The sequence below is a fragment of the Chaetodon auriga genome, chromosome 16 (genome assembly GCF_051107435.1).
Source record: "Chaetodon auriga isolate fChaAug3 chromosome 16, fChaAug3.hap1, whole genome shotgun sequence".
Taxonomy (NCBI): Eukaryota; Metazoa; Chordata; class Actinopteri; order Chaetodontiformes; family Chaetodontidae; genus Chaetodon; species Chaetodon auriga.
Window position 1 is genome coordinate 4,172,960 of NC_135089.1, and position 26,669 is coordinate 4,199,628.

Here is a 26,669-nt window from a genome sequence, read left to right on the forward strand (position 1 = left end):
ACATATTGAAAATTAAAAGTAAGAGTTAAAAAAAACAAAAGGACATTTAGAAACTACAAACTCATTGAATTAAATAAATAAAAATGACCACATTAAACTCTGGTTTTAGGCCTACAAGTTTGTTTGTGTTATTATTTACTTCATTATGTCGCAGTGTTTTGTTTGAACACTTGAACACACCAGCGTCGATGTCTACGGCTGCTCTTAGGCTCTGATGCCAACTTTTCCGACAGCAAGCGAATGCAGCACAGTTTTAACAAGGCCGACTGCCTGAAAGTCATTTGTTTTCCTCGAATCGGACGGACTGATTGGACGGCCGGGGGTTCCGCCCACAAACACACAAGGTGGAGTTGAAGAGAAAAAACATGCTGGGCCGAAATGAAGCTGTCAAACAGCTTCGTACAATTTGCTAAATGGGGAATCGAGCAATGTGAAAATGCATGGAGGCTACTCTGAAGACATTTTAGATAGTTCTTTCTAAAGTTTAAATCTGATATTGATATGGGCAAGTGATAAACTTTTGAAAAACAAAAGATTTTTTATGTTAATTATATTAAGTTATAGGGATAACATGTTTGCACTTAAAGTAGATAAGAATAACTTTGGCTTCCATGAAACCTTCAGATACCTGATCAAATATTCGTGGTGCAAACTTCGGCTCAGTATCTGACAGGGTCGGCCTGCGGAGTAAAACTAATCGCCGTCGGTTGGGTTCAGAAACGACGGTGCGGGGTCGGAAAAATGTGGATGTCTCGGCGTAGCGAAATGGTTGGATGGAGAGAGAGGAGCTGCTGTGCGTTGACTGGAGGGAGACGGCGAGTGAGATGGAGGCGGGGGGGAAGGACCATCTCTGCGGGGACTGGAGCCCAGGACCGACGGCGCAGTGCTGGCTATCGTTCAACCCTCCCCTTCTTCCTCCACAACGACGCCGAGGCTCACGCCGAGAGACAGGTAAGCCAACCAAACAGCCGCTCGGTTTCATAATACGGCGAGAGAACACGACAAAACAAAGCAGAATAACCGTCTAAAACACACAAAATCGACTTTTAATGCTTGCTTTAGTTTTCTTATAAGCGCCTCGGTCGGTAGCCGCGTTGTAGCAGTGAAATAAACCGACCGCTGTGGCAGGGTACAGACGAGGTCGGCCATAGCCGAATTTCTTGTCCTCTACAGCGGGGAGGAAACTTGATGGGACCCGTAGGTAAATGTGGTATTTGCTCCAAATTACACCCAGCGACTGTTTTGCGGTATTTCCCCTCATCGAAACTCGACTACTCGTGCTGCACCCGGGGTATTTGCGTGGGGGAATTAGCAGCGGTTTCCGCGCCGAGACCTCCATGCGGCTGTTGTCGGAACAGCCAGCCGCCTCTCTCGGTTAGCCATCAGGGATCTCGGTTTAATATCTCACCGTGCAGAGACTCGCCCTCTCTCTCCCCCTCTCTCTCTCACCGACTACCCCAGAACCACCGACGACCGAGCTCCGAGTACCCGCCTTCTCGATCTCGCTTGTACGCTTTTGGACCGAGGGAAGGGAGTCTGCAACGCCCTGGCTTTAGTTTTAAGCCCCGTTTTCTGTGATTGCAGTGCGCCATTGGACCTTGTCACGGTAGGTTTCCTTGTAGAGCAGAGCTGAAGCATGGCGGACCAGGAGCTGTTTGTCGCGCCAGTCAAAGCCGCTCAGCCTCGGCTCTTAACGTGTTTCCTTTGAGCTTTAACGAACAATTTCGGTTCAGTTTAACCGCGAAATCCCGTAGCCGAAACTGCTAACAGTCGCCGTTAAAATGAACTCTTAAAGTACGGTCGTGGCTGTAACGTTTGGCCGTTAAGCATATTTTCCATTTTCTTCTTTCTTCCTGCGCCTCCGCAAGTCCTTCCAGCCCACCACCATGAATTTATCTCGGACATTGTTACAGTTATTAAAAATGTCTTTTGCCGGGAACTTGGCACGGTTTGTCGAAACTAGAACGTTTAACGGTAGCTAAAATTACCGCCGTTACTGCTTTGAATGATTTGTTGTAAACAGTACCGTTAAGTCTCAGTTACCCTCCTGGAAACTGGAGATTCTTAATATAAGCTTAAAGTTTTTTTTTTTTAATTAAATGTTAGCCTTTCTAAAAATGTATGGCGACAAATATTAGCTAAAAGTTCAATTTAATTTTTATTCGTCGTGCCAAGTTGCCCTTGGTCATGTAATGCCTCAGCTCCCGATTTTTCACCATCCATATGCTGTGGTAATGTGTATATTATGATGAAATTCGAGGTATATTTGATGCCTTAACGGCTCAGAGTGTATGATAAGGCGGCTCTTTAGTCCCATAAATGTCGGTAATGGAGGTTTTAATGCAGCTAGGTCACACCGTGGACACCACAGTGAGCTGGGGGCCACCAAGGACACGTTGAACAACGAGCAGCCGCCATCATTGGATCACAGCTCGGCTACGCCTCGCTGAAGAATGCACGGGGTTTTGCTCTGAAATCGCACCATTTAACGCCAAAAACTTGAATAAAGCGGTCTTTACGTACTCTTGGAACATATTTATTAGCCACAAGCGATTATTTTATCGATTTCCTCGCCCCAGTTAGAGTAACCGTCGGAGGGGAAGATTATAGGGTTGCACGGCGGAGCTAGATCCGCGTCCATCGGTGATGAGGCGCCTCTGCCGAGTGGCGCATTTGGCTGCAGTACTTCCAAGCCACCATTCCCCCTTGTCGGAGACCGAAAGCAGATCCCCCGTCCGTGGTCAGCTGGTCGCCTACAGCTGCCTGTCCGTCCACGTCCATTCGCTTCCTCCTTCCGCGTATCCTCCCCAACCTCCATTCCGACAGAAAATCCTCCATTACCGAGCGGACCGGGCGAGAAAATGGTCGCTCCTGCGTGTCCACGATACTTAGGTTGTGGAATCATGACGGGACTAATACGCCAAATTCCGGCTGGCAGAATTTTGCTCGACGGAGACTCCTGTTGTCGAAGCTAGTTGTGCTAGTTGAACCCTCCGCAGTGTTATTTGAGATTTGAAGCCGTCACAAGCAATAGCCTATGTCTCACCATGTAGCGTAAACGTTTAAGGGGCGGTGTAATGAACATAAACCATTATGTCGAGGCAAATTTAAATGACACCACTTTGAAACTGTTTTACGTTTAAATCAAAACACTTTTCTTTCCTTATTTTTTTTAAGAAATCATCGTCGATCATATAAATAATTTACACTTTAAAATAACATTATCACTAAAAACTCGGCGGTTTAAAAACAACTGTTCTGGAAGTACGGGCAAAATATGAACATACATAGTTATGCATTTCAGTGTTTTTATAGTTGATATTACTGGAAAAGATGTTTGATAACTTGATTTTTGTTGCTTTTGTAGATACAAGACAGTACACCCACAAATGAATGGAGAAATGGAGGCAACAGCCCAAGTCCAAGGTGAGATTTTGTGCCAGCGTTGTTTACACGTATCACACAATCTATTCATGGAAATAAGTTAATTATCATTTTCAAAACTCCCACAACCACCATTCATCAGCTGTTGTTCAAACTTTGCACATTCACTCTATCATGGTGCACTTCATTGCAGTACTTCACAGGTCCCTGTAGCAGTCACAGTGATGACACCCTGTGAGATTAAAAACATACCAGACTGATTTTATCTCAGGGGAAGGATCATATTAGGCATACAAAGTGATGTTAGAGCTAGTGTTGTGACTTAGCTGACAGTTACGGACCGTTCATCTGTTTTTGTGTTCTGGCAGTGTGGGCACAGGATGACCTATTAAAACTGCTGGAGGCCATGAAAGTGGCCCTGCCTCAGAAAGACCTGACTAAATACAAAACGTCGGAGTCCCACCTCGACTGGCAGAAGGTGGCTTTCAATTCCTACACAGCAGAGATGTGTAAGCAGAAGTGGCAGGAAGTCTCCAAAGAGGTGAGGCATGTTTAGTGATATTCATATTGATTGTTTATCGTCTGTTTTGTGCTCTGCTGAATCTACGTGTTCTTTGTCTGCCCAGATTCGTAAATTCCGGACCCTCACAGAGCTGATAGTCGATGCCCAGGACTACATCAAAAACCCTTACAAGGGCAAGAAAATAAAAGTGAGTCACAGTCCATATTTCACACAGCTAACGAAAAACTCGCCGTCTGAGTGGAGCTTGAGTCTTAAGTCTCTTTGCTCCACTTTTCCCCCCTGATACACAGAAACACCCAGATTTCCCCAAGAAGCCTTTGACTCCATACTTCCGCTTCTTCATGGAAAAGAGGGCCAAGTATGCAAAGCTGCACCCTGAGATGAGCAACCTCGACCTGACTAAAATCCTCTCCAAGAAGTACAGGGAGCTGCCTGACAAGAAGAAGGTCAGCCAAGAACAGATGCCACAATAATAAGCTTGACCCGAGCGCTGTTTGATACAGTTTCTAACAAAAATATTGCTTTCTTTTCAGAAAAAATATGTCGACGACTTCCTAAGAGACAAAGAATCTTTTGTGCAAAGCATGATGAAGTTCAGGTGAGATGATGAGCACATGTCATAAACAGTGGGGATATTAGGTCTGCATGTGCAGCAAATTTAAGGGCGATAGTTGTGCTTAAATGTTGGTTTATTGTGTGTAAATGCAGGGAAGAGCACCCAGATCTTGTGGAGAGCATGACCAAGAAAGGTTCAAATGTACCAGAGAAGCCCAAGACACCCCAACAGCTGTGGTACAACCATGAAAAGAAGGCCTTCCTCAAGACACACCCAGACGTAAGATTAAACATCGACAACACAATAAATAAAATGCAGCATTGAACTGTAACTGTGATGCCACGGATGCTCATTTTCTCTGTTCGACACCAGGCGACCACCAAAGACATCAAGGACAGTCTTGGCAAACAGTGGACGCAGCTGTCTGATAAGAAGAGACTCAAGTGGATCAGCAAGTCTCTGGAGCAGAGGAAGCAGTACGAGGTGAGACTGGGCTGTGGTAGAATTATGGAGGGCGGTGATGACTACCTTCCACCTTTCCTCAATGTTAACTGTGTTTTTGTTCACCATGTTCTAGGAGACAATGCGAGAGTACATCCAGCAGCACCCGGAGCTGAACATGACACAAGACGACATCGTGAAGTCCACCCTGACCAAGGCCGAGAGGCACCTGAAAGACAAATCTGACGGCCGACCCGACAAACCTCCTCCGTGAGTCACAGATGCATGCCGCTGGTGGTGGGCCGCTGACCCGTGAGCGAGCCAATTGAGTATAATTTATGGTGTGCATATGCTTTCAGAAACGGTTACTCGATGTTCTGTGCGGAGTTGATGTCAAACATGAAGGATGTGCCCAGCACAGAGCGTATGGTGATGTGCAGCCAGCGGTGGAAGCTGCTGAAACAGGCCGAGAAGGACGGCTACCAGAAACGCTGTGAACAGGTGAGCTCAGAACCAGCAAGTCAAGAAAGACAAGAAAAAACAACTTTGTCTAAAAATGTCATGTTTGTCTTTTCAGAGGAAGAAGGAGTATGAAATTGAGATGAACAGATTCGTCAGTGTGAGTCTCATTTGCCTGGTTTCTGCTTCAGCCTTTGTTTTTGTTGTGCTCATTGTTTGCACGTCACAGCCGTCACTCCTCATTTGTGTGCTTGACTCTCTGAAGTGTATTTTCCTCTGCCGTTGGATCTGCAGAGTTTGTCAGAGGAGGAGCAGCAGCGGGTCTTATCTGAGGAGAAGATAGGTTTTAAGAGGGGCAGTGGAGCCAGCAGTCCTGCCTCCAAAAAGAAGAACTCTAAAGCAAAGGTAAGAAACAGGCAAACAAACTGATTTCCAGCACTGGATATCGTATTTTAAGGCATTAAAAGTTCAGTATTTTCTGGGCATTTAATAGTTACTTAGATGTTGTAGCGTCCTTCTCTGATATTACTATTACAATTAGTCATTTGGCAGATGCTTTTATCCAAAGTGGCGTACACATGAATTCACACACCGATGACTGTGGAGGCCAAGGATCGAACCACCGACCTCCTGACTGACTCTCTGTAACTTGCAGGCCAATCCAGAGAAACCCAAAAGGCCAATTTCAGCCATGTTCATCTTCTCTGAGGAGAAGCGTCCGAAACTGCAGCAGGAGCGCCCGGACCTTTCTGACAGCGAGCTCACGAGGCTCCTGGCCCGCATGTGGAATGAGCTACCAGACAAGAAGAAGGTAACCCGGCAATGCAATGTAGTATTATAAGGTAGAAGAAATGTCAGGACAGTGAGTGGATCACAGGAGCCAAACATACTGATGTGTGTGTTTTATTTTTCTCATGATCTTATTGTCATTTAGGAGAAATATAAACGCCTGGAAACAGTCCTGAAGGCTGAGTCTGAGAAGAAGGAGAAGGAGGATCGTAGTCGTCTGCCGGACCCACCCAAGACTGCGCAGGACATCTGGCAGCAGAGTGTCATCGGAGACTACCTGGCCAGATTTAAGGTATGCATGACTCCTAGACCCCGTTCACACGGGGCATTAGAGTGCAATCTGTATTCAGACATGTTGCCCAGATGGGGATTCATGCTGGGTCCCAATGTGTCGTGATCGGGTCAGTCTGACCACGTCTGGAGGTCGTCTGGCTCGCATGGTGTTCAGATGTTAAGTCAAAGTGCTCCGTTCACAGCATATAGATAACGAGCGAGCCAGAAGGCTGAAACAGATTCACTTAATTACTGATTGTATGTGAATCTTTGCTTCGCAGAGTGACCGGCCAAAGGCACAAAAAGCTATGGAGGCAACCTGGTGCACCATGGAGAAAAAAGAGAAAATTATGTGGATCAAAAAGGCAGCAGAGGACCAGAAAAGATACGAGGTTAGTGGAAATTCACTGATATTGTCCAGTAGAAGACCACAGCATCTGTATACTGAGCAGAAAGCACTAACAGCTGACCCAACTGTCCTCAACAGAGAGAGCTGTGCGAGATGCGCTCGCCTGCTGCCGCCATTGCCTCAGGGAAGAAGATGAAGTTTGAGGGTGAACCCAAGAAACCACCATCGTACGTTTGTCCCACCCAACTCCTCTTCGTGTTGCGTGTGTGTGTGGATTCTATTTGAAGCGCAGCGTTGTGATTTTTGCACGCTTTGGTCTCTCTAGAAACGGATATCAGAAGTTCTCTCAGGAGATGCTGTCCAACGGAGAGCTGAATCACCTCCCGATGAAAGAGCGGATGACCGAGATCGGAAGCCGCTGGCAGAGGTTACCGCTGAAGGACAAAGACCGCTACAAGAAGATCGCAGAGGAGAAGCAGAGACAGTACAAAGTCCAGCTGGAACAGTGGCTCGCTGTAAGAAGTGGCTGTTGGTTGTTTGAGGGGGGTTGTAGAGACTTCTTGGGCACTTATCTAACATACACTTCCTCGTTTCCACAGAGCTTGTCTTCACAGGAGAGAAACACCTACAAAGAATATAATTCACAAGTAAGTCAGTTACTTCACTGCTCTGATCGCCACTGTGCTGCCACAGACGGGACAGAAATCTCACGGTGGCACGTTTAAAACTGATGAACTGTTTGACGTTTCAGAAAAGAAGAACCACGGCAAAACCAGGAGGCCCCAAGGCGAAGTCCAAGAAATCTGTGAGTGCCCACTCTTCGTCTTAGTTCGTCTTTGTCTTGTGTCGTGTAGTGAAGCTGTCAGTCACACCTGAAAACATCTCTCCCCACAGGACACAGAGGAGGAGGAGGAGGAGGATGACGACGAGGACGAAGACGATGATGAGCAGGAGAAGGCTTCCTCTGAGGCGGACTCATCCAGCGAGGATGACGACGACGACGATGATGAAGACGTGAGTTGCGTTTCTGTTTCCACAGTGGTGACGACAGGAAGCAGAAGTTGATTGTGCTGAATATATTTTCTCTATCGTTCGTTTGAAGAAGGAGGGGGACGACGATGAAGACGACGACGACGACGATGAAGACGAGGCGGAAGACAAGGAGAACAAGTCGGAGGACAGCAGCAGCGAATCGAACTCACAGGGGTCGTCGGACTCTGATTCGGACTGAAACGGGCCGACGTCGCCGGACGAACTGAGCAGCGCTGAGCTGAGCCAAGAGTCAAGGGAGCTCTGCCACTGTGCCAACCCTGCTCTCCTCCCACCACCAGGGGGAGCCACTGCATTGCCTCATCCACTTCACACTCACCCATTTTGTGTTGCTGCATTGGTGATCTTCTCATGGAGGTACCCTGCCCTTATGTCCAAAATCAGTTTCTTTCCCTCCCCGGTGTGATGGTCGCCTGACAGCACGGGCCGCTGACGTTACGCCAAAAACAGCATCCCACTGGTTTGGTGATGTCCTGAACGTTTCTGCCGTTGGTTTCAATCTCGACTCGCAGGTTCACCGGTTTAAGGTTAGAGTTTTAATGTCGAGGGTAATTAATAACTCTGCAATGTTTATTTTATTGTTCTGGTAATTAGCTGAAGACAGGTGGCTTCATAGAGCCAAAGAACATAGAATGGTGGATCACTTTAGGGAGGGGGTCGGGGTTGGGGTTCAGGGTACTGAAAAATTGCACTCTTCAGAATGTTTCCATTATTTTTTTTATTTTCTTTTTTTCCAGAACATTGTCGCGTTGTTCTCCATTCTCAATTTCTGATGTAGATTTTATCATTTGGTTCTTAAAGAGGTGGTATTTTTTCAGGAAATTAAAAACAAGCCATTATGAATGTCTTTTTGTTGCTGGAAAACTTCACAACTTGTTACTCGCCATCTTCTCATTAAAAGACAACCATTCCTACAGGAAGTGTTCACCCCTCCCATTTCTTTTCGTAAAACTGCCCAGCGAGGTGTCCGCGGACGGTGAGTGAGCAGCGGCTTCCTGCCACAGATTCTCTCTCAGCTTCTGTTGTCAGCAGACTTACAGCTGCGCAGTGTTCTTAACATCGAGCCAACTGTTGTGTGCAGACTGCTCTGTGCCTTCACAGTCTTCTCGTTTCAGGTGACCTGTTGCAGTTTACTCAGAATATTCCTTTATCCTCATAACATGTTCTTTAGGAGAACACTCATCTTGTGTGACTTAGAGAAACATCCTCCTGCTCCCGTCACTGCGCCTGTCATCAGACATTTTTGTTTTGTATTAGGACTCAATTTGGACCGGTCTGATGATTTGTGTCAAACAGAATCCTGATAACATCCACTGCCGTGTTCTTCAGAGCTGTGAAACAAAAAAAAAAAAAGGAGGTGAAGGCTTTTTGTAGGATCCATTGCCTTTTGTCTGTCATTTATCAAACGTTTTGTACACAGAAATCCATCAGTCTGAAACAATTCTGTGTGACTCAGCAGTTTGTTCTGGCCTGACAGTAATAAACAGTGTTTGTTGTGCGACCAGAGCAGTTTGTCATTGAAGGGATTACTGTTGTTTTCCACATTTAGAGCTCAATGTGACTGAGTTTTTTTTAAGGAAAACGTCACACTGTTGGTGCATGTTTCTTCTCTGAACCGTTGTTTTACGTTTCGTTTGTGGTTTATTTGAATTGTCGATAGGTTTGTTTTAATTGTTGTGTTCTGATCCATCTGGATTCATTTGTGGATGTCGAACTGAATGGTTTTCATCTTTTTTGTTTCTTTTTTTTTTTCCAAGTTCGTTTTGAAATTTTAATGGTATTGACTACAGTCCATATGGATTTTAGTCCGATGCTTATCCCAAAAAAGTGTGCACTTAACGTAAATCTGTCCCTCTGTGTGAGTTTGTGTGCATGCATGCATGCACAGAACTGTGTATATATGAGGGTGTGAGTGTGTTTCTTTGCTTTAATGTGTGCTGTTTTTATTGTTTTTGTTGCATACCATGATGTGACTGCAGCATGCATGTTTGTGCCTGTGTGGGGACATCTTACCAACACCATGAATGTAGATATTGTTAAATCTCAATTTTTTTTTTTTCCTCCAAAGGTCTTTAGTAATTTTTCTGCTCAGCGCTGTCGTGTCATTGGTTACCTGAAAACGGACGAATGACAAGACTTCCATGACTGTCATTTTGGGTCCACAGACAGATGAGGACGTGGCAACTATTGATTATCTATTAGTAATGGACTGATTTCGATCATTGTGAATCTCATCACTGTCTGAAACAAAACCAGCGTGGACTATTTGAATAATTTCGGGAGGGAATAAGAAAGCTATTGCTGATATTGATCAATGGGCGTTTGTAAAAGGGATTTGTGGAACTGAGTTGCCAGAGGAATTGGGGTTAAAAACTTGTAATTTTTCTGTAAATACTGTTTTTGTATTGAGCGCTTATTGTTTTGTTAGTGCTTTAAGTTTGCAAACCCTCATCTGTGACTTCTGAGGCCAGTGAGTTTTTCACTCACAGGGGAGAGTTTTTGGTTTAATTCACCTGTTTTAGTTGTTTCTTCTCTCCCTTTTGTTGGTTTATAGAGATATCTAAGACAGCAAAGCTTTACAAGTTTGTACTGCTGATCATTTGACAAAATTTGATGTTTTCTATAGCTGAGGGTGTTCTTATGTCCTTGTAGTTCAAGTCTTTGGGCAAATAAAAAATGATCTTTAACAGGTAGAAGTGTGTGTCATTTGTAACCTCGTACAAGCAGACGTGGCCAAACATGAGTGCATGAGGTCAACCTTTGCAGCATTTACAGTTTGTCTCGCTGGAGCACTCCCCACTTCCAGATTTGCTGTAACACAATTTGATTAAAGACATTAAGGCACCAGTTCTCAAACTTCTGTGGGTTCCCGTACACGTTTATGAGTCACAACCAGTTATTCCTTCTCATAATGTTTATTTTGAACATTTTTACTAAAGAAGAAATCATGGTTGTAAAAGTAGTTTTTAGCAGGAGGATCCTGCTCACATCTAGGCCTCAATGTTAGGAAAGAACAGGAAAGAAAGAAGGACCTTATTGTGTTGCAAACTCACAATGTTCAAAAACCAAAGCAAAACCACGTGTCCATACAGGAGCTGAAGTTCTGGGGTTCCTGGGACAGTTTCCTGTTTATCCCTGATGGTAATCCAGCCTTGACAGTTTGGGGAGTGCCCTTTTTGTCTCAACATGTCAGCGCTACTGCACATAAAGCCACATAAAGGAAGCTCCATAAAAAGTGTTTTTCCCACTGTGGAGCCGAACAACTTGACTCAAGCCCATCCAGCTCCGTTTGGGATGAACTGGAACACCAGCTGTGAGCCAGACCTGAACCAACATCACACCTGGACCTCACTCACGCCCCTGTTGCTGACTGGGAGCAAATCCCAGCAGCCAGGGACCAAAATCTGGTGGAAAGCCTTCACGGAGGAGCAGAAGCTGTTACAGCAGCAGAGTAACACATGTGGTTTTGGTTTGACATGTGTTACAATCAAATATGGATGTGAGGTTCAGGTGTCCGTATACTTTTGGCCATACAGTGCGCATTATTTCTAACGATGACCTCATTCAACCGCTCAGGCACAACCAAATGATCACAGATAGTAAGATCACAGATAAAATCTAATGTTCATTTACTGACGCCTTAAAGTGGACGGTAAGAGTCCCAGGCCTGCGTCAAGTCCGTCAGCAACACCGGAAGCATACTGAGTGTACCTTCAAAATAAAATCAACGGGGCCCGAGCTGCGTCACACAAGATCTCCTAGCAACCACAGCTTTTATTGGCTTGTCTACAAAATTACTGGCTAAATATAGATGGAGCAAGGCTAACAGCGTGACATCTGAAGAGCGTGTGTAGGATGCTCTTGGTAACATTTAAATATGTTGGTATGGTAACAATGGGTGGGAAATTACATTAACGTCAACATTAAATAATATTACATCACTATGATTCAACAGGAGTGCGCAGTTGTATTGAACTGAATCACCTTGAGGGATGTTTCTATTTTATTTTCACTTATGTAGGAGACAGAACCTTTTTAATAAAAACCATTCTGACGTACAACTGCAAATCCTGTCTGAATTCAAAATCTTTTCTGAGGCAAAAAACAATTGTTATGTAGAAAAACGGCCTTTGTAAACTGGGAACACTAAGTCCAACAAGTACTTTTACTTTTCATATTTTAAGGAGGCTTTACTGATAATAGGCTGCTTATCTTGAATGTAAGACTTAGTACTTGTCGGACAGTATTATTACACAGTGATACTGTCACTTTTGCTTCTTCCACCTCTGGTAATGATTTGCATTGTTTGTCCGTCTCACCTCACCTTTGTCCGCTCTTCCTCGGAGGCAATGCTTTTATTTTTGAGGTTAAAACCGGAAGTCAGTTGTATTTTTCTGTTTGGTTCTACGTGGGTTCGTTTGGTACGCCTGGTTCTCGGTGTCAAGCGGGTTTGTAACGTTTTCCTAACCGACACCTGCGACAACAAACGCTTTAACCGAGGATTTTGTTTCACCGGCGATGAAAGGATGAACGTCTGACGGGCTTCTTGTTAGCGCATTTTCTGTGGACTGACACGGTGATGTTGTTGCCTCCCTCGCAGAAACTGCCTGGCTCAGGCTGAGTTTTTGGTATGGCAGGGTAAGAGGAAACTGTTTTCGTGAAATTGAGCAGTCAACGTAACTACAAATTATCCGAGTATTTAGCGTCAGTGTGCCACAAACGCGTTTTCTTGAGCTAGCTAGCAGAGCAGCAGCGCTAGCTAGCTAATGCTAACAGTAAAAAGTAACGACGGTCGACGTTGAACAGTGTTGAGTTTGCTAACAACTGTTAGTCAAGCCTGTCGCTCTGTTCTTCTTTTCTTACTAACGTTAGCTAGCCGTCCACAAGGTTGATTGCATCGGTGTTTCATGGTTAAAATGGAGCTATTCTTTCCGTGTTTGTGGTGTAAATAAAAACTCATCGTGTCTCTGTTACCCTCACCTGACGCAGGAGGATGAAGCGTGAATGGAAATCGCCGGTTGCATCGCAGTGATTAAAAGATACCGTAACAACATGTGATGCATCTGATAAAGTGTTAATCATGATTAGTATGTCCAGACCTATGCTTGACATGTGTGTGTGCTCAAATTGGAGCCGCAACGATTAATTGATTGGTTATCAGCTATGAAATTAATCAGCAGTTGTGTTGTTAATGAATTAATGGTTTGGGAATCTTTTAAAAAGTCTAAACTCTCTGATTCCACCTCCTTAGATGTGAATATTGTCCTGTTCTTCACTCCTGTATCTCAGTAAACTGAATATTTTTGGGTAGTGGATAAAAAAGACAATAAAGGGTGTCATCTTGGTCGATGGGAAACGTTGATCAACATTTTCTGACGTTTTATAGACCAAACTAATCGATTACCCGGGAAAATAATAAACCAATTTATCAACAGTGAGGATAGCTCAAAATGTTTACTCAAAGAAAAACTGTGACATTAATGAACTTCTATGTTTTGCTCTTGACAACAGAATGAAGACAAATCTGCAACAAGTGTCGGAAACTGTTTTAAAAGTAGGTATTTGACAGTCTGTTTGGTTCATAGACTGGACCCTTGATTTTTTTTTTCGTGAAGGTTAAGTTTGATTTTTGTCTGTTGAAAATTCGCAGGTCAGCATCTCATTACCTTGCGATCAAGATTTCCCATACAGATTTTCAAATGAAAATGGAGGATATGCCCCTGTCAGGCCCAGACAACACCAAGCTGGAGGTGAGTGAAGATGTGTGATTGTCACTGTTTTCATCTGTTTAGAGTGGCGTCCAGTTTCAGTTTGTTTCTGAATGATCTTACCATGTTTTGTCTTGTAGGCCTTGGTCCATGACATCTACTCTGAGCTGGTGGAAGACGCCTGTTTGGGCCTGTGTTTTGAGGTACATCGTGCTGTGAAACAGGGCTACTTCTTCCTGGATGAAACGGACCAAGAGAGCATGAAGGAGTTCGGTTGGTGCTTCGGGTTTCAGTTCGCTTTGGTCCACTGGTCCTCTCATTTGTCTTTGGTGTGTTTGCTCACAGTATTTTCTTTGTGATTCATCCAGAAATTGTGGATCAGCCAGGAGTGGACATATTTGGCCAAGTGTACAATCAGTGGAAAAACAAAGAGTGCGAGTGTCCGAACTGCAAACGATTGATCGCAGCTTCTCGCTTCGCCCCGCACTTGGAGAAATGCCTCGGCATGGGGCGCAACAGCAGCCGCATCGCCAGCCGCAGGTCGGTCAGTAAAGGTCATTCAGGTTGTTCGGATCCAAAACGGGCATGAACAGCTGATTAGATTGTTTATTTTGCACCTTTTAACAGGCTTGCCAGCAATAATAACATGAGCAAATCAGAGAGTGATCAGGAAGATAATGATGACCTCAATGATAACGACTGGTCGTACGGGGCAGAAAAGAAAGGTGAGCGATCAAAAATGCCATAACTTTCATTTACTCTGTGCCACCTGAGTACTCTGCATCCAGGTAGCTTCCACATAATGACCAAACTTCTTATTTCCATGTTACAGCCAAGAAGAGAAAGTCAGATAAGGTACATCTTCTCATTTGATTTACTTTTACAGATGATATTAGAGTACATTTTCTATTTTTAAAGCATGTAAGAAGGTGAATCTAATCTGAATGAATTCCTCTGTGCAGAACCAGAATTCCCCAAGAAGATCCAAATCTATAAAACATAAAAATGGTGAGTCTGTCTGGTATTTGGTCTCTAGTGTATTGGTGGTGTTTCTGCATGTGGTGTTGGTGTTTTAACTGATTCTGGGCTCAAACTGCTGCCGGATGTTTTGTTCTCTGGTCCGTTCAGCAGCCTTGAAGCTGGAGGATCAGGAACAGGAAGTAGAATATGGACACCTGCTGTCTAATGTCAACCACAGTGTAGTGTAGAGAGGTTATACAAGTCAAAGGTTCATATTTTAGGTATGACCCATCCAGGGCCAAAATGTCAGCATAGTGCACTGTGAGTGAACACAGAAGATGAAAAGTTGAACGAATTTTGCAAATTTTTGGGCCAAACTTTGGGATTCTTATGTGAATCGTGGTGGCAGAAGAATAATGTTAAACAATTCAGTGTTCCTGCGCTGCTAAAAGGTTCAAGTTTGACATGAACCTTAAACCAGTTTGTGGTTTTAGGGGAGGGTTTTATGCAGCAGGAGAGTTCTGTTTGTGAAGGAGGAGCAAATGATATCTGATGAGCTGCAAGCTGGTTCCAGGTACATAAGGTGGAGTGGTTGGAAACCTTGTCGGTCGTGATGTGCAGCCATCTGCCCTGAGATCAGTTTTCTTTTGATAAAGATGATTTAATGATTGTAACTGCAACGTTAAGATCATGCAAATAAATAAAGAGGATAAAAAGTGGTACGTAAGAAGAGGAACAACAGTTTGTTTTGTTTTGTTTTTTTTCCTCCAGGTGAACTTGTGAGCAGCGTCAGTTCAGAGACTTACAAGGTGACAAATCCTCCTTTTGTTCTTTCTGCCTGTAAGACCACAAAGTTGTCTGTCTTCTGTTTTACAGTGCAGAGTATTGATGATGTCTCCTGGTCTGTCTTTCATTTCAGTACAACTATAATACTGGCATCAGCTATGAAACGTTAGGCCCTGATGAAGTCAGATCCCTTTTAACGACGGTGAGCAACATAAATGTGCCCCATCATGTCAACGTTCTCACTGTTTTACTGCTCTGACTTGTTTGGATTGGACAGATGTTGATCTTTAAAGTCGTGTTTGTTTCTCCAGCAATGCGGGGTGATCTCTGAGCACACCAAGAAGATGTGTACCAGGTAATTACTCAATAATCCACTGGCACATAGACAGACTACTGATGAAACTTGCCCTTTCTGAGGTGCTTATGTCTGGATGATGCAGAACAGTTTCAGGTCCTGTCACACCTGACCTCGTGATGGTGTCGCTTTGTTATTTAATCCAAATTCTGAGGTCAGTGTCTTCGTGTCCCTCAGTTCAGCCCTTCTGTGAAACATCATAAAAACTGTGAAACTGATTCTGGAAACATGATCAGCTTCATCCGTGTACTCATGAAAGTGATCATGTGTGTCGGGACTAACTCGGGTACACAGGTGGCAACTCATTGTTTTTCATCTGGACCAATGATTGAAACCCCAAATTCTGCAAAGATCTCCGCAACAGCAATAATTACACAGAGACGTTTTGATCGGACCGTGGAGGACCCTGTCAGTGACCAACCTTAACATTTAATCCCTTTAACACCTCATATCCGCTCTGCCCCCTCTGATTGGTCACTGGTTGTGTCCGCGGCGGTCCGTCCCACTGTGGCCGTATGCATGCAGGGCGATGCGTGGAGCTGTGTGCTGTGGGCGGCCGTCAGTTAGGGATGTGTAATGCCACCTTGTGTCCCACCAGGTCTCAGAGATGTCCCCAGCACACGGACGAACAGAGGAGGGCCGTCAGGGTGTTCCTCCTGGGGCCGTCCGCGTGAGTGTGCCCTGTCCCCTTCCTTACCCCCCCCCCCCCCTCTCGTGCACAGCTGTATTTAACCAGCGTCATGTGTGAATGAGTGTTGTGAGCCTCGTGGTGCAGGTGTTTGCTGATCAGTTTGTCTTTGCCAGTGAGGAGCAGAGCAGCGCTGCTGGTCAGTGTTGTGTCTGTCCTCTAACAGAGGTGTGAACTCTGCAGCTGAAGGGGGGCTGAGTGCTCTGTGGCCTTTTACCCTTAAAGAAGGTCAGCCACCAGTTACCACCAGTGTTTTCCCTGGACCATACTGGGTCTCAGTGCAGGAGCACATGTACTAACCATCATGACGGGTGATTCACCAAACTCTGTGGTGCTGCCTGCATAATTCATGAAGGCAGTTTTATGCCACCTGTACATGTAACTTTTAACCACAAACCCCACATCACAGTTCAAGCTTTAGAAAGGCTGAAGTATCCATTCACACACACAACATATGAAACAAATATTTTTAGTACAATAAGACAGTAAATAAGATAAGACTTTATTGATCCCACTGGGGAAATTAAGTCGTTACAGCCAACAAGTATGAGTGCCATAAAAATACCTTTGCCAATATTATGAGAAAACTACTAATGTCATATGTTGTATGCATGATATCCTGAACCCAGTGTCCACACAGCGGTGGCATTGGCTGAAGGAGAGAACAGACTTTTGTGAGGATGTGAGGAGTTTTTATTGAAAAATGGTAGTTATATGTATGTCAGACAGTCAGTAAGACCCCTCAACTCCTCACCGGCAGAGATCATTGACTCTGTGCCAGTAATATTAGAAATCCATAGACGTTTTTATTCCTGCGTGCTCGGCCTCAGTTTATTCTCTGTCTGGGTTTCCTGTAATAGGCCGTCGCTGCCTGATGCAGACGCTGCTGTGGAGAACGACAGCTTTGACATTCCAGACGGACAAACCCTGATGAGCCGCCTGCAGTGGGAAGACTCCCCCGATATTTCACCCACTGACTCCGCCTCGTCCAAAGCCAGTAAGGAAGCAACACGCCGAACGCTGAAAGTCATGTGTGATAAACGGTGAAGACAGGCGATAAATACATTTTCTGTCCCTCACACAGGCACCAACCATTCAGATTCAAGAAGGCCCAAGAAAAAGAAGAGGACGTCTGTTGGTTTGAACAGTGGAGGGGGAGGGGGAGGAGGAGGAGGAGGAGGAGGAGGAAGTCTGACTGGAGGCGGCAGCAGCAGCAGCAGCTCTCAGAGTAATATCAGCTTATCGACCAAAAAAAAGAGGCCCAAACTCTCAGCACCTTCTATTTCCAGCATCTATGATGACTTAAACTAGCATAAACCCTTCCTGTCAGAGCAGCTCTGGCCTCCTCCGTGACGTCCCTCCTTTCATAGCTGCGTCTCCAGGCCTCAACAGGACGGGATCAGACTTGACTTAGTACTTCTTTTTGATTCAGCCTCAACAAATCAGGCATTTAATGGATATTTCTCCTTCTGAATTATGAACAAAGCGTTCTAAAAACTGTGATTGGTCACAGAGTCCAATCAGAGTACCTGCAGGAACTTACTGGGAAAACTCCACCCGAAAACAGACCTGACCGAATTATTGTGGTGGGTTCAGAGGGGTTCAGCCTTCGAAGTCCATGTTCCAGGTCAGGCTCTTCAAAAACCAAACTGTTCCTGTTCACGGCTGAAATATCATGTTGAAACAGTGAAGGGTTGTTCCTCAAACTGTTGTCACAAAGCTGGAAGCACATTATTAGCAAGAAATAGCATCATGTTACCATGAAAAACAGCTCCAGACTACAAAGCACTTGTGTGTCCACGTACTGTTGATCATCTAGTTTAAGCAGCTGTAGGATTCGTCTCAAACCAGTCCATCTTTTTTAATCCATGGCAGAGCTGTACAGTCACAGGTGGAGTTAATATTACTGAGGGCTGCACTCCATTTAGCTCTCCTAATCTCCAAAAAAGACCTTTTCTTGGCCCCAAACTTTCCACAGAACGGCACAGAGAAGTCTTAAATTGGGCTTTGTGAAGCCTGCAGGTACTCTGTCAGTGTTGGTGGTCCTGTGACCCGTCCCCCTTTCTAGACTCTGAGTTCGTGGATATGTTTTGAGCAGACATGTGGACACTTGACTCGCGTATACTGGAGTGCTCATCAGTGGCTTTTTAATTCTAGCATTGTATTGCACAGTTGTGTGTGTGAGTGCCTCTGGATGCTGACATTCAGTGTGAACGTCACTTTTTCGTGTAGTGTGTGTGTGAGCGGATAGAGTGTGTGTGCGTGCGTGTGTGTAATCATCTATTTTCATAAAACTATGCATCCTTGAATGTGACATTTTTGTGAAAGTATGTGTGCCATTTTAAATATTTAACTTTCTTTTGTTTACATCAACGATCTATTTAAGTTTTTATGTGTCAGTGCCTACGCAGTGATGCTGTGTGTTTATTATCTGTGTGCAAATGCAGATTTTGATATTGGATGGGCCAGTAGGCTTCTGGGGCACATGTACAGAACATGATGTGTGAGATGGAAAAGTAATCATGAATGCGACTTAACTGTCTTTCCTCATTACAAAACCTGTGTTTTAACTCGGTCTCTGCTCATAGATCACACCGTACGTTCAGTAGACCAGCGCTGCAGTTCAGCTTGTTATTCACCATTATGACTGCTCAGTCTGCAGCCAACTGTGTCTAATGTTAAAGTCGTAAGATTTATACTTTTCACAGTCGATGTCTTAGAGAAGCATTTTTCTTTTAAACTGGCTTCATAAATGCAGCTCTTCACTGTGGCAGATATCATTGTAGAGTCAGAAGTGCAGAGTTGAGAGCAGACGTGATGTTTTCAGTGTAAAACTTTACCACTGTATGAAAATTATTTGGGGTAAACAGGGTGGAGAAAAAAAGCCGTGGAGCCATTTTTAATGACTTGAATAGTCACCATATTTTTTTGAATGTCAGTATTTTATTTCCAGGTTTTGGAGTAGAGGTATTCCTTTTGTTCTCCAAGTTAAGAGGCAGGTATAAAGATTCAACCCCCTCCCCACCCAGTAATTTCCATACAGTCCCTAAAGTTGAGTGCATTTAGTTTTATGTCTCAAATGTCATGAATGTGACAATCTGTCAAACCTTGATTTAATTTCCAGTACGATTCATATTTCCACGTTTCTGTTCAGGTCTGTAGTAACTTTGAACGTGCCCTTTGAATCTTTTTCAGTAAAGTCTTGTGATGTGCACTAACGACAGGTGAACGGTTCTTTGGTAGATATTAGATTCTTTGGCCGCCATTGGTGGATGAAGCTAACAGCTGATGTTCTCTTGTGGCTCCGTGTTTCTGTGCCGTACGAGTGCAATAACAAAGAAGGCTATGTCGTGACTTTCCAGTACACGAGCACAGATCTGTGCCTGTGGGAATGATTGTTGTGTATGAACATAATGTGGTGGATTTTTCTTCACTGCCATGCATACTGGTGTTTGTATATAAATAAACACAGACCCCACCCAGAGGCTCAGCTGTTCACACTGCAAACACACACAAGCAGGTTTGGTTTGAAATGCTTTAATTTGAGACATCACTGAAGCCAGAGCAGTCCAGCATAATCAGGAGGGCTGTGCCCCCCCCCCCCCAAATCTTTAAGTGCCAGATGCAGGTTCATCTGATTCATTCTATCGTTTTATTTACAGAAAATACACAATATATTTACAATATCCTCTCAAAAAAGTGTCTATTGTCATGTCTAGTGATTATTTAAATTAGCCTAGTTCTACAAAGCAACAGTTTCTGAGCGACAGTAAGAAACGTTCAGCTTAGCACTGAGGCAGCTGTACAGTCCATATTTGCTTACACAGAGCTTGAGTCATTCAGATAACACAAAATAATGGTAAAGAGTTAAACTGCCACACACAGCACAACAGTGACTGGTTCCAAAAGATCTTAGATTCTCGCATCTACCTGTAAATTTTAGTTCTTTTTAACACAGAAACAATGGCTTCGAAAACAATGCTGCACGGGAAAGTATCGTAAATCTTTAGTAACAATACAAGAGCAGACGAGAGAGAGTGTTTAAATATGGTGTGAACCACTAAGTCATGTTTGAGGAGAAGCTAAACTGTGGTTCAGTTTCAGCTGAACTTCACTCACGGCAGATTATTATTTACCTCACGTTTACTCAACAATCACTCGTCTGTTTTTTTTTTTTTTTTAATCCTGCTACATGCACGAACAGGCTCACCTCGCCGCCTACGCACTCGCTCACGCTCTGCAGGATCCAATCAGCCGCGGCATCTGTGCCAAGCCCCTTTTTGATTAGTCCGAGTTTCCAGACGCCACCCACTGCTGGAGTTATTTTTGTTTTACCTCACGACATTCAGCTGTACGCATGTGCTCTCTCTCTCTGCCTTTTCAGCGGCTGTGCATCCCAAATATCAGAAAGCTGAAGAACACAGTGACTCCCACCAGGGAGATGGTCGCAGGCGCGGTGAAAAACTGCCTGTAGTTGATGCGGAAGTACCAAACCACAGCCAGTATCACCACAAACACAGGCACCACCAGGCTGCTGGTGCTGATGGCCACACCGGCAGCCCTGATTCCTCCAGAGACCCCAGAACCAACTCCTGCTCCGGCCCCAGGCTGAGCCCCTTCCTCTGGAGCAGCCTCGTGCAGGGCCTGGGAGACGTGGCAGTGAATCACACTGTTGTTTGTGATGTTTAAGGATAACAGAGTCCTCTTGGGATCCTGCAGCAACTGGCCTTGGTAGATAAGTTTTATTTGATGCTCCCGACCTGAGAAGAATTTACTGGAGAGGAAGAGAGACGAGAAAGAAAAGCTGTTAGACGATGTATTGAAAGAGTAGTGCAGCATTTAGGGGAACTCGCTGTCTTGCAGAAAGTCAGATGAGAACATCAATACCACTCTGTTAGCTGGTTAGCTTAGCCTAGCATAAAGACTGGAGGCAGGGGGGAACAGCTAGACCGGCTCTGCCCAGAAAGTCACAACACTGGTAGGTGGATTTTATCACCTCTGATGCTGCTGACTAACGTGATGTCTTGTTTGTTTGATAAAAACCGAAGTGTTAAAACAGCAGGGGGCTATTTCTTGGACCTGCATTCTCTGCCCGTTGCCTTTTTAAAAACTTCAAGAAGAAGAAGACATGTTAACCAGCAGAGCCAGGTGAGCTGTTTCCAGTCTGTGTGTTCGGCTAAGCTAACTGTCTGATGGCTGTGGCTTCATGTTCACCGTACAGACGTGGGAGTGGCATCGGTCTTTGCATCCAACTCCCTGAAAGCACTGAGGCGTATTTCCCAAAATATAAAATGACTCATTTAACAGTCTATATTTGAAGCCTGTAGGTTTGAGGAGGTTTCACCGACCTTTTCAGTCCTCCCACTGTATCCTGTGGTTCTACAACAGCCACCTCCTCCGTGTCGTTTAAAAACTTCAGACGGACAGAGATGCAGGTGGTAGTGGTGGGGGAAATAGTGCTGGACAACAGTGGGATATGGTTTATAATCTTTTTATCTTCCTCCTCCAGCTCCTCATCATCATCATCATCCTCGTCATCATCCTCCTCCTCATCTGAAGTGTGCAGCCTTCCAGCCTGTGGTTGTTTGCTCTGTATGTCCAGCAGCAGATCTGTCCTGACCCCCTCAGCTCCCTCCCCTGTCCCATCACCCTCTCCTCTCTCAGTCCCCGGCTCGCCGTCATCCGGCTTGTTCTCCTGCGAAGGTGGAGGAGTCTGCTGTTCAGGGGTGTCGGCGCTGGGAGGCCCTCCGCTGTAGCTGTCGTGGCCTCCCAGTCCGATCAGAGAGGCGTGAGCGCCCACGGTGAGGATTGTGCCCAGTATGTGGTCTCCCCGGTCGGCCACGTGGGTCGAGAGCCAAGCCAGGACGAGGGCCAGGGCCAGGAGCAACGCACCACCTGCCGCTGTCACCTCATCCTCCATCCCATCCAACATGGTCAGTGCACACACTGCCATCTCTGTCCTCCGAGCCTGAAGTCAATAAGAACAGGGCAGACAGAAGCTGGAAGTTTATCAACACCACAAACCTAAAGATGTCTATTTAACCATCACAGAACATGAAGATTATTACAATAGTTGACATTCATTTTGTCAATTCATAATCACACATTACATAAACATATGAGAGAGGATATTAGATTTATCCACACAGCCCACAAATAGCCTTTATGATGGCTGCAAAGAGCTTTGCTATTTTGTAATAACTTGCTTACAAACCTTCACCTTCATAATCGCACAATAAAACTGTAATACAACGAAATGTATGTAGATTCAGGAAACTGAGCCCCTGCACATCAGGACAAAGCCACTTTAACAAGACATCCATTAGTTTGCACAACCCTCGGGTGTCTTCACATATAAACATACTATAAAGAGTGTTTCAAAGCTCAGTGCTGCATATAGATGTTTGATTATAAATAGGATCTCTGGCAGATAATCAGTAATCCCTTGACGAGGTATTACCAAGAGGAAAAGTCTTTGCTGTTCTGCAGGATGAAAGTTACTCAACATATAGATCCGCAGCAGCTTTCAGGGCTGGACAACAGCTGTGTCTTATAGCTGTGAAGCTACGTCCAAACAGCCAGCTGTTCCAAGTGGGACAGACTTTTCTCATTTTACTCGACATTGAACCCTTTAAAACAAAGGATCAGCTGTTATTCAACCTCATCTTCTGCGTCGCGAACTTCTACTGTAACTTAGTTTACGCTGCTGTTAGCGAGCTAAGTTAGCTCGCAGGCTAGCCTGCTTTGCTAGCTGAAAAACGACCTTCGACTGTTTTACGCTTCTCGCCGCTCGATTTGTTTTGTCGCCGACAGTTTTCAAAGCGAAGGCGGGGGTCGTGTGGACGTCTGTGCGCTTTATCCGTGTGGATAACGTACGAGCTTACCTGCCAGCTGGAAAATCACAGCATGTTTGAAGACGACGCTCAACGCTAGTTAGTAGCTGCTGTTAACAACCACATAATAAACACAGAGGCGACGTGACGGCGTGACGTCACCGCGTCATTGCGGGTCAATGGGGGCGCGTGTTTTGGAAACGGGTCACGCCTGCAGCGCCTCCGGCTCTTACAGTAACAGCTATAGATGGAGTGCAGTCAGCCTGTGGTGGGCTGGTGATTTGGAGATTTGAAGCAGTGGCTGAAGAAGTATTCACGTCTTTTCCTTCAGTTTGAGAAGCGACATCAGTGTAAAAACACTGAAGTAAAGATACACTTACAGCAAGAAGTACTAAAAGTATCAAAGTCAAGTATTTTATCTGCTGCCAGATTTGTCACCGTTAGATTATAATATATTAGAATGTTGGATTATTATACATACATACGTGTGTGTGTGTGTGTGTGTGTGTGTGTGTGTGAATTTGAAGGAAGCAGAGATAAGAAGTAGCATACATTAGCATGTATTTGCACACTGATCTGTTCATGTACTGAAATTTTATATGACTCACGACTTAAAGTACAAGCGAGATGCATTCACCTTATATTACTATCACTGTTGTTCTGAGTTGAGTTCAACATATTTCTCATGTTATTCCATTTGTGTGCATTGTGTTCGAGCCTATGCATATAATAACTGTAAGATTATACTTTCATAATTGCACATAATTGCACTTTCATAATGATATATTTTTTGTTAAAACAATAGTATCAACTCAGAAATGCAATATGAATTAAGGATAAATAAATTAGAAGTAATAAATAATAATCCAATAGGTAAAGTTGTTTATTTGTATTTTCTTAAAGAAATTACAAATTACCAAATAAAAGAATCCCACTAAAAGTATTCATGTCAAGAATGAGTGTTAGTTAGTAAAGGCACCATATTGTTAAAAATATAAATACAATGTGAAGTCAGTGGAGGGTCCCATCATTACACAGCAGCAGGTAATCCCTCACAGAGCTGGGAATGTCCAGTTTACTGACTGCTGAGTAACATCGGGCTCCGAGCCGCAGGCGTAAAGCACATCGACAGAGATGCTGCAGAGAGCGAGGCTGACCGCTCCGCTGACGCACCAAGTCGAAGAAAGCCCGGTGATCCTGAAGCAGGCAGAGACAAACAAAAACACTGAAGCACTGGACTATAACCAAGAGAGGATCTAACGCTGCCGGCAGCTCACCTCATATATCTGAGCGGACAGAGAGTCCATCCACTCACAGGGCGGGATGGAGGTATACGAGTTCAGCATCACCTCCAGAGTGGCAGCAGAGAGGACGCACTGCTTCAGCGTCTGCCGAGAGGAGAGCAAAATGTCACATCTGTCCAGCTTTTTAAAGAATTTCCTTGAAAAACGGACTGAATACAGGAGAGGATGTTAAAGAAACGAGTCAAAGCGAGCCTTTTTTCAAGGTTCATGCACCTTCCCCCACTAGCAGTTTTTTTCTTGTTTTACCTTTTCTTTGTATTCTTTAACCATTTGCTCACCTGTTGACCTGGTGTGCATTAGAAACCAGCTCATTTTTCATCTATGGTATCACATTCTGTCTGTGCGGTTGCTTTATCTAACCTTCGGGGAAACAGGCTTTGCTCCATGGTTCAGAAGTGCTCGCGCTATCTCTTCTGGTTGCTGGTCCGGGTAATCTTCAACCACCTTAAAGAACAAGCAGAAACGTGTTTATGCCACTGCAGTAAAAAAAAAATAACATCTCTGCTTGATCAATATGTTCTAGTTTGTAAATGTCAGATCTTAGCTGTTTCACATGACTCTCAGTAACCTCAGCCTTGACATCCACCCTGTCCTACCTGTAACAGACAGTCCATTGGTGTGTATCCTGCACAGTTGGCAACATCTGCCTTAGCTCCATGCTGCAGGAGAAGGTTGACAATCCGGGGGCTGCAGTTTGCACAGGCATTGTGCAGGGGGGTGTGCTGCTTCCTGCCTGCAGTTCTGGGATCAGCTCCTGCATCCAGCAGCTTTTGAATCACACGTAAATAGCGGCCGGCCTCAGAGGGCCTCTCGGCGCCGGAGCACGCAGCATTCAGAGGGGTCTCACCTTCTCGATTTGTGGTCAGCACATCTGCTCCGTGGCTGAGGAGGAGCTCCACGTGCTCCTCCAGGCCTCGCCGTGCGGCCACGTGCAGAGGTGTGAGCCTGGACTCCCTCATCCTCACGTTGACCTCAGCGCCTCCCTCTAACAGCAGCTGGGCACACCTGGAACAAAAAGCGCATATTCAGATCACACCGTGTGCCAGCATCAGCATCGAGTTCATCCCAAGTCTTCTCTCTTTGACATTAGTTTAAATAAAATAAAGCCAAGCTGCTGCTGCTTCAGTTCTGTTGGTGATTTCTTGAAAGAAGTGATTTCTTTTCTCTCAAAGTGTCAAGACAAAATTTAATTTCCTCACATTCTCAGCAAGCCGTTTGTCTTATTATAAGAAAATTAGGTTTTTATAATACGACTTTTATTACTGTAACAGAAGGATATTACTTTTAAAGATGAACATTATCCCAGTGGTGAAACTGGGGCTAGTAGGGAACCTATTATTGAAATATATAGTAGAAAATGGTTAGTTGTCAGCTCCTTTAGCACTCACTGGAATGACTGGGCAGATGTGCAGAGGTGAAGAGGAGCACTGCCGTCTGCAGCCGGCAGTTCAGGCTCTGCTCCGTGAGAAAGCAGCAGCTGGACGCAGACAGCATGGCCACCTATGCAGGCATCGTGGAGGGCGGTGTTTCCTCCGGGGTCATCGTTCACCTCAGCCCCACGAAACAGCAGCTCCTCCACACATCCTGCATGTCCTCTGCTGGCAGCCAGACGTAACGCTGAAGTTTGCTTCACCTTGGAGCTCAGCGTCCACATGCCTGGCGGAGGAACAAAAAGGCTGCCGAGCGTTATTCGCATTTATGTGAGATCATCAGAAGGAGGCCTTGAACTCATACCCATCTCTGGAGTCCACACCATCTCCTCATGCACTGTCTCCATCAGGGCGTTGACCATCCCAGGGTCCTTCAGCACGGCGTACACTCCTTTCATATCCCCACACATGAAGGTGTTGTGGATGGCCGTGTCCCTGCACCGGACCTGGGACGGAGGGGCCCGGACCTCCTGGAGGCGCTGCTGCCTGGGAGGAGGCCTGGGGGCCGGGGGCAGCGGGGCCCTGGTCATGGCTCTCCTTTGAGCCAAAGCTCGCCGAGCATCCTCCCACTCCTGAAACTCCTGCTCCAGTCTCAGAGAACGCAGTGAGGTAGAGCTGAAGGGAAAGGTGTCCTTTGACATGGCACCTTAAAGTCAACCCACCACAAAGATCAAAGATTAACATTAGAGACGACGTACAAAGACGACAGGTTAAATAGTCAACAATTTCCCTGTTTGATCCGAGCCAGAGGTCCAAGCAGAAAAGTCCTTAAAGCCACAGG

At 45.1% G+C, this 26,669-nt stretch overlaps 4 protein-coding genes across 9 annotated transcripts; 2 read left to right on the forward strand and 2 right to left on the reverse strand.

The window, feature by feature from the left end:
• Positions 1-292: 292 nt before the first annotated feature.
• Positions 293-10,511, forward strand: ubtf (upstream binding transcription factor). 5 transcript variants are annotated; one of them, XM_076753403.1, is made up of 21 exons: positions 293-951; positions 3,368-3,426; positions 3,753-3,925; positions 4,011-4,094; positions 4,198-4,353; positions 4,441-4,505; positions 4,616-4,742; positions 4,836-4,946; positions 5,041-5,174; positions 5,264-5,405; positions 5,482-5,523; positions 5,658-5,768; positions 6,019-6,174; positions 6,298-6,444; positions 6,707-6,817; positions 6,913-7,001; positions 7,100-7,289; positions 7,374-7,421; positions 7,526-7,579; positions 7,669-7,797; positions 7,883-10,511. In XM_076753403.1, the coding sequence occupies exons 2-21, from the start codon at positions 3,390-3,392 to the stop codon at positions 8,003-8,005; spliced, it is 2,229 nt and encodes a 742-aa protein (XP_076609518.1). In that variant the 5' UTR covers positions 293-951; positions 3,368-3,389; the 3' UTR covers positions 8,006-10,511. The 5 variants fall into 5 exon arrangements, with proteins under 5 accessions (XP_076609518.1, XP_076609519.1, XP_076609520.1 ...); XM_076753404.1 differs by having other exon boundaries at positions 7,669-7,788; positions 7,877-10,511; XM_076753405.1 differs by having other exon boundaries at positions 7,669-7,788; positions 7,880-10,511.
• Positions 10,512-12,193: 1,682 nt separating this feature from the next.
• On the forward strand, positions 12,194-19,803 carry atxn7l3a (ataxin 7 like 3a). Of its 2 annotated transcripts, XM_076752074.1 has the most exons (14): positions 12,211-12,462; positions 13,336-13,378; positions 13,475-13,574; positions 13,673-13,805; positions 13,901-14,072; positions 14,160-14,257; positions 14,365-14,387; positions 14,495-14,540; positions 15,264-15,301; positions 15,412-15,480; positions 15,590-15,633; positions 16,232-16,303; positions 17,182-17,318; positions 17,406-19,803. In XM_076752074.1, the coding sequence occupies exons 3-14, from the start codon at positions 13,524-13,526 to the stop codon at positions 17,630-17,632; spliced, it is 1,110 nt and encodes a 369-aa protein (XP_076608189.1). In that variant the 5' UTR covers positions 12,211-12,462; positions 13,336-13,378; positions 13,475-13,523; the 3' UTR covers positions 17,633-19,803. The 2 variants fall into 2 exon arrangements, with proteins under 2 accessions (XP_076608190.1, XP_076608189.1); XM_076752075.1 differs by lacking the exon at positions 16,232-16,303 and having other exon boundaries at positions 12,194-12,462.
• Positions 19,804-19,850: 47 nt separating this feature from the next.
• On the reverse strand, positions 19,851-23,298 carry tmub2 (transmembrane and ubiquitin-like domain containing 2). The gene is made up of 3 exons (XM_076752076.1): positions 23,206-23,298; positions 21,670-22,289; positions 19,851-21,095 (listed from the first exon to the last, which is right to left on the reverse strand). The coding sequence occupies exons 2-3, from the start codon at positions 22,272-22,274 to the stop codon at positions 20,702-20,704; spliced, it is 999 nt and encodes a 332-aa protein (XP_076608191.1). The 5' UTR covers positions 22,275-22,289; positions 23,206-23,298; the 3' UTR covers positions 19,851-20,701.
• An 867-nt stretch (positions 23,299-24,165) lies between these two features.
• On the reverse strand, positions 24,166-26,529 carry asb16 (ankyrin repeat and SOCS box containing 16). The gene is made up of 6 exons (XM_076753563.1): positions 26,193-26,529; positions 25,847-26,114; positions 25,055-25,463; positions 24,819-24,902; positions 24,432-24,542; positions 24,166-24,351 (listed from the first exon to the last, which is right to left on the reverse strand). The coding sequence occupies exons 1-6, from the start codon at positions 26,527-26,529 to the stop codon at positions 24,166-24,168; spliced, it is 1,395 nt and encodes a 464-aa protein (XP_076609678.1).
• Between the last annotated feature and the right edge of the window lie 140 nt (positions 26,530-26,669).